Consider the following 11,791-nt stretch of genomic DNA (forward strand, 5'->3'; position numbering starts at 1 on the left):
CACTTATGTGACGTACTTAGAGTAGTGAAAGTCAGAGACAGAAAGCAGAATGGTGGCTGTGGGGAGAGGGAAATGGGGAGTTAGCTCAACGTTCAGAGTTTCAGTTTTGCAAGATGAAAAGAGTTCTGGAGGTGGATGGTAGTGATGGCTGCACAACAATGTGAAGGTATTTAATACCACTGAACTGTACACCTAAAAACCGGTGGATGGTAAATTTTATGTATTTTACCACAATAAAAAAAGGTGGAAAAGAGAAGCTGCAGGATTTCTGAGGTTTCAATTATATTCTCAACACACACTAATTTTCTAATGTTCACCTTCCCATCTGCATCTGGACTTTTCCTTTAAAAACTTATTTCTAAACACATCAACTAGAAATACTAACATACCACTGATATAAGGCAGCAAATTGAAACAACGGCATTGTTTCTTCAAAATAAAGTTATCCGAACTTGGCATCTTCTTAGCCTTAAAGTTAGACTTCATAGATCTTATAGTAAACACAACCAGTCTCTCCGCCGCCTCCCCCTCCCAGGCCAAGTCCGTGCTTTACGGAAAATAAACCAGAATGTAAGCACTAAAGAACACTGTAACTTCTTACCTGAGTTAACATATTTAAAGTACCTCATACATAGTCAGTGTGTATTAAATGCTGTTTATTATTATCTAGATGCTAATTTTTAAGGCAGAAGTAGAGGAATTTTTCCAAATTTAAAAAATAGGTTGTAATCTCCTTATGGGAAAGTATAAGCCAAGAGAAAATAGAACAAATAGGATGGTGCAATCCTTTATTTTCAGACACTTTCACAAAGAGGTTTTCAGTACACAAACTTTCCAGTGGAGAAAAGAGAACAGGAAAATCAGCCTCCAGCCATCAGCAGCTGCTCTGCTCAGGGCCTAGGATCCTCCTTGCCCAAGTGGTGAGGTGGAGGCGTGTACTTCCCTTCCTTTATTAGCTTATCCCGCTGCCTCCTGATGGCACTCAGGCGTTTCATCTGTCAAAGGAACAAAGGACTTAAACCAGGGGGAGATAAGCACCAGAAAGTGAGAGCTGGATTCATTGTTTCATTCACTGATTTCATTTTTTTAAACTATGGAAGATTTTCATCCTAGAAATCCTCTGAGATGAAACCTATCTTTAAACAACTAACTTGAAATCACTTCCCAAGCCTTTAAGAAATACATTTCTTTTTCTTCTTCTCTTTCTCCCCAAAGCCCCCCAGTACATAGTTGTCTATTCTAGTTGTGAGTGCCTCTCGCTGTGCTATGTGGGACATCGCCTCAGCATGGTCTGATGAGTGGTGCCATGTCGCGCCCAGGATCCACTCGGCCACAGGGTCGGCCCCAGCAAATACATTTCTTAAATAATAATACCACCTTGAAAACTAATACCTGAAACGTTCCTATTATATATAGGAACACAAGTACTTACAAAAAGATACAGATCAAAAACCTTTAAGAGGCATACTTATGCACACTAAAATCTTTTAAAATGTTAAAAGCTGAGATCACCTCACAGCTTACATATTCCTGACCTGTCTACGTGAAGGTGGCACTGCTGCCGGCTGCTGTTCACTAGGTATGAATGAAGCAGAAACAGCCAACATGATGTCTGTTTACCACACCGAAATAAGGACGTGCTCAGCTGCTAGTCACTTTTGGGCCCTCAGTTCTGCCTCTTCTCAGATAGGACATTCCCAACAAACGAAGGCCACGCTATACAAGATCGAGAGAACCATTAATTCACATGGATCCTGTGATGCAGAAAACAGACTTGCTAATGCTGATTGCATTATTCCTCTGCTCAAAACCCAATGGCTTCCTATCTTACTGAGACAAAAAGCAGAATTCTTCCTTATAATTACTTATGAGGTCTACTTCTCTGACTTTATGTCTTAACACCCTTCCCCATGCTCTCTGCTCCAGCTCAGGGACCTTTGCACTGTTTCCTCTGCCAGCAACATCTTCCCTCACATCCACATGGCTCAAACGTCCTCTATCACTGAGCTCTTCTCTGACCACCCTATTTAAAAGAGCATCCACCTAGCCCCCACACCCAGTGTCTCCCATCCTTCTGTTTATTTTCTGCATTGCACTTATCAACACCTGACACACTATTTTTTAACTCGTTGATTTTCTGGCCACCTCCCTCCTTTTTTTTTTTATTTTAAAGATTTTTACTTTTTTCCTTTTTCTCCCCAAAGCCCCCCCGTACATGGTTGTATATTCTCGGTTGTGGGTCCTTCTAGTTGTGGCATGTGGGACGCCGCCTCAGCGTGGCTTGATGAGTGGTGCCATGTCTGCGCCCAGGATTCGAACCGACGAAACACTGGGCCGCCTGCAGCGGAGCGCGCGAACTTAACCACTCCGCCACCGGGCCCCCCCCCCCCCCCCCCCCGCCACCTTTAAGCTCCATCAGGACAGGGACTATTTGCTGTTTTGCTTACTGATATATTCCTAATGCCTAGAATAGCTCCTGACATAATAGGTGTCCCAATAAATATTTTTTGAGTGAATGACTAAGTTTTCACAAAGGCATGAAGAGTTAGTATATTCAGTTAAACATCACATTAACCTTAAAGAATTAGTCAGGACCTAACTTCAGTAGAAGAAACTGTAGGTGTATCCTGAATACTGATATAAACATTAACCATTTTTAAAAGACTGCATTCTTACACTTGTCTATTAAAGAGTCTCCCAACAGAGGACTAGTCATGGCTGAGCTATCACAACACCACACATGAAGTCTTTCTCCGAGTTACAACTCATCACCACTCAGTGTGGTGGAGACAAGCATGGCTCTGGAGCCAGCACTGCTAGACTGAAATCCCAGTTCCACCACTTCCTAGCTGTATGACCCTAGGCAATGGCTTTAATTCTTCCTTGCCTCAAGTTTTTAACTGTATAGTGAGAAAAGTAACAGTAAAGCATCTCACAGGATTGTTGTGAGAAATAAATGCATTATTACATGTTAAGAACTTAAAACAGTGCTTGATTCTAATTCCTTGATTCACTAGCTTCTTCACCTAAGGGGAAGTATCTATCATTTAGGGTGACCTTTAAAATGGTACTGAATATCTATTCAGAAATTCACAAAATGAGGAAGTGACCTTAGAGCAACTCTTTAACATTTGCAGATAAGGAAACCGAGACAAGAAGGGAGGTGACTTGCTGGAAGTCACAAAACGGTGGTAGAACCAGTATCAAAACTCAGCTCTCCTAACGCCCAATCCAATGTACTTCCCACCTCACCACATTGCCTCTTCTTGGTGTAAATTTTCCACGATGAGTAAAGACTTAATCTGAGCAAGGAGTAACTGGGGCCCACATTAAGACACATTGTTAACTAAATAGCAGGTAGGTGGCCAACAATGGCCCACTCACTGTCCCTCAGTAATACTATAATATTACTCACTTTATGATCAATATTCTGCAGAGATCAATACAAAATTATTACCTGACACCTTCTCATTCCTTCTAAGTTTGACTTCATTATATCCAAATGCCAATGGCAGATGTTAAAAGAAATTTTAAATTTTTCATACAGATAACTTTGTGCTAACTTTAACTGAAAATCCAAATTGTCTCCCTGAACTCCACGGAGTTGGGCATAATAAGAACATTTCTATTTGTTTTATCTGGAACACAGAAATAGGCAAAACGACAGCCCATAACCAAAGATGTCTTCTGGAAGGGAAAAAGAGGGCTCTACATGTTATACAAATCATTCAGCTCTTGAGGAGGTAGACACCATGCTGTTAACATCCTTTTCTCCCCCTGCAGCTTTGGTTAGGCACACCTAAGGTAATCTCCTTAACACCTCCATCTTCTCCAGAGTAGACATGCATCCAGAGATTGCTCTATCAGGTTCAATGGAATAGATCTGCAGGGTTTTAACCTCTTCCTCTGCAGGGGTTCAATGAATTTGAAAGATTTTCACACAAAGACTTTCAAGGACAAACATCCAAGGCTGGATGATATTCTTTGCTTTATAGCCTAAAGCAAAAATGGAAATATACACACACATGCAATTTCTAACCCGGTGGCTAGAGCAGGGTGCAATGCGAAGGAAAACATGTGAGAAGAAGCGGAAGAACACTGAGGAACACTAGGCCCGCCTCAGATCTGGAGGCATTTAACTTCCTTGACATGGTATTTAAGGAGAGAAGGTGTTTCACCAGAAAAATTTTGCCAATTCACATTAAGCAAGCCACTGCCCAATGGCCAATTAAAAACACTGAAAAGTAGCCCCAAAGAAACAAGGAAGTAATTCAGCTCCCATCTCCATCACTTCCTCACCGTCTTGTGCCGAAGCAGACACTCTACGAAATCATCGAATTCTATCTTGCACTCTTTCTCTGCGCGGATACCACCGATTCCATGTGCACATTCTATCCATTCTTTTTCAAAAGCATGGCATCGACCTGGAATCTTGTGAGGCTGCTCTGCACTTTGTATTGTCATCCAGTGATCTAAGTTAAGGCCCAGCCTTTTCTGCACATCAAAGAAAGGCATGGCTGAAATGGAAGACAAAAAAAGAAATAATGGCATAAAAGTGCAATCAAATGAGAAATTTCTAAGAAAAATGAGATGATTATGATAAACAGCCCTCTAGAAAGATATTTTATAGTATTCTCCCAATTTCTTCTCACCAAACTTTTTCATGAGACAGGTTCTTCCAGTTTATGGTGGATGAGCAATCTCTGTGCTTTCACAAAACCCAAGGAAAAGAGAACCAGAACTAAAAAACAAACAAAAAAAAATCCTCTCTATATTGACAGGGTCATTTTTATCAAAAGGCAAAAAGAGCGTTTGTGTTTTGACTCACTAATTCCAATTCTTTGAGATAGATCTGAAGATATAACTGAAAAGAACAAAAAAGCACAAGCATTTGTTTTTGTAAACAAAAACATTTCTTTACACTTTCCTATCCATATCAACTTAGATGACACTTCTCCTGAGAAGCCATCCCGAAACTGGTGTCCTTCCTGTGTCAGCAGAGCATCCGAAACTTCCCATAGGAGTACTCTGCACAGCACACACTTGACTGTCTCCCCTACTGAACAATGAGCACCATGAGGGCAGTGACCAGGTAGGGGCTCAAAACTGTTTACTGGGAAAAAAAAATCCAACAACTTAAATGTGCAACAACAGGGAAATGGGTAATTAAATCTGGTACCAACTTTGTAGAATATGATAGACAGTGGGAAAAAAGGGTAATATACAAGGAACACATATCTCAATGTTAAATGAAAAAAGGGACTACAATAACTGTAGTGTTTGTATATGTAGTAAGCCAAAGAAAAAATGTCTGTAAAAGAAGACTGGAAGCACACACACACAAAATCAATATAGTTCTGTATGAACTAGATTTACAGGTGAATTTAATTTTTAAATTTTCTACCCATCCTTTCAGTCATTTACTGGGGAATAACATTCCAGGCACTGGGATGGGGCGGGGGGGGGGGGGAAGCAACTGGAGCGTAGCACTAGAATGCAAACACACACAGGGAACTGGGAACCCAATGGAAGGAACACAAAAGGGTAAAGAGCTGGAAGAAGGAAGCACCCGCTGCGCCCAGGAGACTGGAAAATGCCTTTTCGCATGGGCTGTTTGCCAAGTGGAGATCAGTGGGCAGAGTGATCCAGCGGGGCACAGCACGGGCTACAGCGGAGGTGCTGGGTATGTCTGGGGGACACTGAGCACCCAGACGTGGCCGGAGCGCAGAGTGCATGCCGGGAAGAGGCCCGAAAGGAGCTGAAGAGGTTGGCGGGGGCGAAATCACGCAGGGCCTTGAAAGCCGGGACCAGGAGCGTGCACTTCAGGTTAAGAAACAGAAGGCCAAAGCCTTAGTGTGGCAGAAAGCTGAATTAATCTGTAAAGACAGGAGAGAGGGGGCGGTCTGCAGGCTTCGGTGACACAGGTTGTGAGGGTGAAGGGGTCTGGGAAAGCCGAAAACACGCCAGAGTTCGGGCCAGGGAAAACGAACATCCAGGAGGCCAAGAGGAAATTTGTTTGAAAAATCTCGGAAAGAAGCTCCTTAGGCTAAATTGCCTCGCGGACACACACACGCCCTACCGTTCAGCCGCGGTGCCCTTGCTTCAAAGCTGGACTGCCGCCGCTCCTGGACGATCTGCCGGCGACGCGGAGGCCTGCCGCAAAGCACGCTCGCAGCGCGACGCTTGCAGCGCGACGCCGGGAGTCGACCTTCCCTCCGCCGTCTCGCCCCCGGAAACCATAGAAACGAAGCCCATCTTCTGCGCCTGCGCGGGCCTTTGGGGCCTTCGCGGATAAGCTGACCTCCCCTAGACCCCCGCGTGGGAGGAGGCCTAGCAGTCGGTGGGTTTGTGCTGCGGCCTGGCGCTCTCACGACAGCGCTGATTGGTGAAGGACTTGCTCAAGGTCACACGGGGAGAAAACAGCCAACCCCCAGTAGTGGTTAAGCTCATAGACTGTGGACCCAGGCCGGGTGGGTTCGAATTCTGGCTCCGCCTCTTCTGCGTGACCCTGGGAAAGGTTCTTAACCTCACCATGCCTCAGTTTCCTCATTTTAAGATAAAAACATTATCTTAGAAGATAGTAATGGTACGTGCAGCGTCGGATTGCTTTGGGGATTTAATGTGTGAATCATCGAGGCACGTGGAAGGCACTCACTGTTGTTGATGTCTCTGCTTCTCAAGTTTGCGGATTCGGGAAAGTCGACAGGGACCAGGCCCCTCTTCTGTTTCAGAACCTCCATTGGCTCCCTTTGACTATAGCAGTGCCTCCGAAGTGGTGTGTGTGTGATATGATGCACTGGGGGTGTGGGAAGAAAATACTAGAATTTGTTTTTTTTCTTTCTTTCTTTCTTTTTTTTGAGGAAGCTTAGCCCTGAGCTAACATCTGCTGCCAACCCTCCTCTTTTTGCTGAGGAAGGCTGGCCCTGAGCTAACATCCGTGCCCATCTTCCTCTACTTTGTATGTGGGATGCCTACCACAGCATGGCTTGCCAAGCAGTGCCATGTCCGCACCTGGGATCCGAACCTGGGAACCCTGGGCCGCCGAAACAGACTGTGCGCACTTAACTGCTGCGCCACCAGGCTGGCCCCAGAATATTTCTATTTTTTTATGTAATCTTTTTTAATTTCTTTTTTTTTGTGAGTAAATGTGAATAAACTGCATAATATTACTGCAGTTGCTCTTATAAATAACTTGCAAATAAAGGAATATTTGTTTGGGGTTTGGGCTGAAAATTTCTTTTACGTGGTGTGCTCTTAGAAACGTTTAGAGAAGTCCAGGCTTCCAATTTTCCCAGCCTCGTTGTCCAAAATTCCCTGCCGAATGCCCCAACCAAGAGTTTGCTGTTCCAGTGTATTCCAGGAAAAGTCCTGCCATCCCAGTCTCTTTGATTTTTTTATTCCTTTCTCTGGGAATGACACCATTTCCACCCCATCTCTGTTTTTGCCTGCCAAATTCCTGCTCTGCTTCAGGACTTTTGCATAAGTTTTTCCCCAGAAAATGTTAACTGCCCCCTGGCCCCAGGATCACCCACTCTGGAGAGAATTCCTAAAGTCTCACAACTTACTGCTTTAGTTCAAGTGTTCCAGTTCTCCCTTCTCCCCCCACTCCTAGCCCCCATCAGATATATACCTGACCTGAGATCCGTTTCAATTCAACTGAGCACCTAATGCGTGTCCAGCAGAATACTGGATGATTACGGAATTGGTAACTCATGGCCCCTGCCCACAAAATTCTAGAGGGAGCAAGGTATTGATCACCGCCACCCTTTCCACTTCCCCTCTCTTGTTTATGTTGATGATACCATCTTCCCAGCCATTCAGGAAGGAAACTGAATTGTATTTTGCCTTTTCCTCATCTTTCATCCACTAATTATTGGCCAAGTTCTGTCAAATATTCCTTCAACAGGTTTCCAATTTATTTCTTTCTTTCTCCCTCCCAGCCCCTCACTTCAGTCTGTTTTGTGCTGACGAATCTTCCTAAAATACTAATTTCATCCTGTCACTCCTCAGGTAGCAGGCAGAATAGATTAGTACAAAGATGGGCGACTCAGTTGCCTCCAGGGCCGAACAGCTCACCATCAGGAGATGAAAACAAAAGCACCGTGATAAATGGCAACTGGCATTTGCCTCAGTTTGAGGGACGGAAGTAGTGGGGACTAGGACAAACTGGAGAGCATACGTCCTGTCTAAAGGTGGCAGTAGCTTCGCAGCTCCATCCTGTTGCTCTTGAGAGCATTAGGGCCCAAACTGTCAAATCTTCAGATTTTTCAAGAGAAGCCAGAAATCTTTTGTTATTGTTTAAATGTGAAAACTCCCACTTTTAAAATGCAGGGCAACTAGTTTTCTAAAAAGTGCTGGCCAAACAAAACCCACTTTAGAAATGGTCTTTGAGCTGCCAGATTTCAACCCTTGGATGGGATGGAGGGAAAAAAGTTTACTTGGAACTCTGGTGTCTTTATGCCTTCAGCCTTGCTCCTTTCTTACCCACTCTCTTTATTGCTGCTGGTTGCTTTTGTTTTCTTTCCTTTTCTTTTTTATTGAGGTAGCATTGGTTTATTACATTATATAAGTTTCAAGTGTACATCATTATAGTTTGATTTCTGTGTAGGCAGTTGCTTGCTTTTTTCGTTTGTTTGTTTTTTGGTGAGGAAGATTGGCCCTGAGCTAACATCTGTTGCCAATCTTCCCCTTTTTGCTTGAGAAAGATTGTTGCTGAGCTAATATCTGTGCCAATCTTCCTCCACTTTTGTATGTGGGACACTGCCACAGCATGGCTTGATGAGCGGTGTGTAGGTCCACACCTGGGATCCAAACCCGCAAACCTGGGCCACTGAAGCAGAGCAAGCAAACTTAACCACTATGCCACCAGGCCAGCCCCAGCAGTTGCTTTTTTAAAACTCAAATCTGATCATTCATTTTTTTTTTTTTTTGAGGAAGCTCGGCCCTGAGCTAACATCTGCCAATCCTCCTCTTTTTGCTGAGGAAGACTGGCCCTGAGCTAACATCCGTACCCACCTTCCTCTACTTTGTATGTGGGATGCCTGCCACAGCATGGCTTGATGAGTGGTGCCATGTCTGCATCCGGGATCCGAACCAGCAGACCCCAGGCTGCCAAAGCGGAATGTGTGCACTTAACCGGGCCGGCCCAAATCTGATCATTAAAAAAACATTTCCTGAGCTCTTATCACATGCCATGGCTTTTCTTGGGACATGCCTCTTGGGACAAAGACACAGAATGCTGTGGCAAGTGATAAAATAGACAAATGACGAAAACAAGGGAGAACATAAAGGAGGGGGTCATTCACACTGCTTGGGCTGTGTGTGAGCTGTCAAGTGTATTCAGGAAAAGATCCAAATTCTTGGTTTGGCATTCAAGACTTTTCACGATCTGATTTCTTCCCATTTCTAAATCCTCAGATTCCCATTATTTACCAACACTTACTCAACCTCCTCGTATTCTCGGCCATCCAGAATTGCTCTCATGCCTCCAGACTTTGTAGGAGCAGTTTTTTCTGCCTGAAATGATCCCACCTGTGCGCTGCCACCTTCCCATCGTTTCGCAGGCACATGCCTGATCCTTCTAGACCGTTTATCGCACCCTGTTCTGGCGAAAGCTTCCCGAATTCTGCAGGCATTTACCAGGACTTTCTCGAGGTCCTGCCAGCTCTGTAAACCTCTATTATAACTATTGTTCACTGTGGCTACGCCGAACCCTCCACTGGACCATGTTTACAGCCCGGCGTCGGCACCGGGTCCAGGATGTCGGTGACAGGTCCTTCTCAACCGCAAATATTGGAAAACTACAATTCCCAGAACCCCACGCCAGAACTGAGCCTGCGCCGTTGCTATGGTGACCACGGGCGCCCCCTCGGAGTCTTGAGCTTTACGTCACAAGCGACGTAACTCGGCATTAGGGGAGGGTTGTTGGCACCTTCTCCTCGTCTTGCTTTGCGGTACCTTTGCTTCGTGGAAGTGTGATTTTACAACGAAAGCAAAGGACTTTATACACAGAGAGCAGGCCTGAGCCTGAGTCGCCTGCCATTTTGTATTCGGGAAACCCAGGCTCGGAGACCGGGTGGAACACGACTAGGCGTTGGCTGCGGGGGTCGCGGCGATCTTCCCAAACATAGCCCTGCTCCTATCTTCACAGCATAAACGAGCAAGGCTTGATGTCGAAGGTCGAGCGATGGTCATTCCCAGCCCTCTGAAATCTAGCCTCAGCTGCTGCACGAGGGCGGACTGTGGACGGTCACAGTCCATTCACGGGACTTCTGTCCATGACCTGTAGGATTTCTTCATGTTTACACGCCTCTTACTCAGTCATAACCGGAGGAAAGCTTTAACACTACCCTTCTACAGATAGGCTGTCCATAATTTAGCACATGGGGGAACTTCAGGCCTGTATCTGACACGACTGCCACACAGATTTGAATAAACAGCTGGGTAGCCTGCAGATCCTAGCACATTTGGGGAAGACAGTGAATTTGGAAACTTCCCACCCTCACACCGCAAGCCCAGAGCTGTAGGATAGACACGACAAAGCCAATAAGCAAAGTAATCTGAAAAAGAAAGTAATGGGTCTCAAGGCCTGGAATGTAACAGAAACCAGAGGGACCATTTAAACAAAAGAATGTGCCATTTGGAGGTGGAGAAATACCAAGTTGAAGATGCAACAGAACCAGGAACCACTGAAGCAAACTGAAGTGGGGATGAAGGCTGTGGCAGGCTCGTGGTGGTAGGGGTAACTTGATGTTGCGAAACATTTCATCCTTAGAATTAACTCCCCTCATTCTGGTATGTGGAGCTGCCTCTTGACTTTAATTAGGCTTCCCAAGTGGGATGATTACATGAAGAAAACAGACTGTTAAGGCCAATAGGACAGTCTACTGCACCTGCCATATTTCTCATCATAAACTAACACACTGGAGTCTGGTTTTATAGACCAATGTAGCTTTCTTAGTGAGTCAGCCTTCCTGGGTACAGATCAGGGTAAACTACCTGGAGGGAACCTGCCAGGGCTGCTGAGTAGCCGTCCCCAGGAAACACCCTGCTCTCCCTCTGTCCAGAGGGACAGAGCAAGTATTAAAGCAAGTTTATCACATTTCCGCCTAGAGGCTGTGAACTTCTCTAGGGTAAGGACTGCATCTCTCTTACCCTGGCTGCTGAGAGACAACTTGCAGAAGGCATAAAATTGATCTGAGAGTTAAGCAAAAGAGTTTCCCTGACGACTAGAAAGACAGAGGAGTAGCCACGTAATTCATTTTGTCACTCATCAGTTAAGAGCTAAGATTAGAGAGCTAAGAGCTAAGATTAGAGAGCTGCCACTAAGAGCTCTATAGTGGAAGAGCATGAAGACACAGAAATACATCAAACCACCTTAGAAAGGCATAAAATGAAGTGCGAAAGTGAAGTACTGTGTAAGTAGTACTCCTCCTCAGAAAAGTGTTCCTTACAATCCACTTTAGGCATCTAGTTACTATCATTACCATTTTATTTTCTTCAAACACTTTTAAATCTTGGATTAGCTTGTTTACTAGTCTGCTCTCTTGCCTCCCAAGAATGTAAGCACCACAAGGGCAAGGGACCATATCTGTCCAGCTCAGTGGACTAGGAATACCTAGTGCACAGAACAGTACTTGACAAATGTAGGTGCTCAATAAACATTTCTCAAATGAGTAAATTTGCCTTGAAGAAGGGAGTAGAAAGACAATTGCCACTTGAGTAAGCATTTGTCAAGTGAGAAGGGATTTCATCCCAGGCAGAGGAACAATAGGAGCACCATGAAAAATGA

General features: G+C 44.8%; 1 protein-coding gene across 1 annotated transcript; it reads right to left on the reverse strand.

Annotated features, from left to right (window-relative positions):
* Positions 1–771: 771 nt before the first annotated feature.
* On the reverse strand, positions 772–6,342 carry NDUFS5 (NADH:ubiquinone oxidoreductase subunit S5). The gene is made up of 3 exons (XM_008520651.2): positions 6,080–6,342; positions 4,300–4,517; positions 772–995 (listed from the first exon to the last, which is right to left on the reverse strand). Exons 2-3 carry the CDS (start codon positions 4,513–4,515, stop codon positions 891–893), a joined length of 321 nt encoding a protein of 106 aa, XP_008518873.1. The 5' UTR covers positions 4,516–4,517; positions 6,080–6,342; the 3' UTR covers positions 772–890.
* Between the last annotated feature and the right edge of the window lie 5,449 nt (positions 6,343–11,791).

The sequence above is a fragment of the Equus przewalskii genome, chromosome 2 (genome assembly GCF_037783145.1).
Source record: "Equus przewalskii isolate Varuska chromosome 2, EquPr2, whole genome shotgun sequence".
Classification (NCBI taxonomy): Eukaryota; Metazoa; Chordata; class Mammalia; order Perissodactyla; family Equidae; genus Equus; species Equus przewalskii.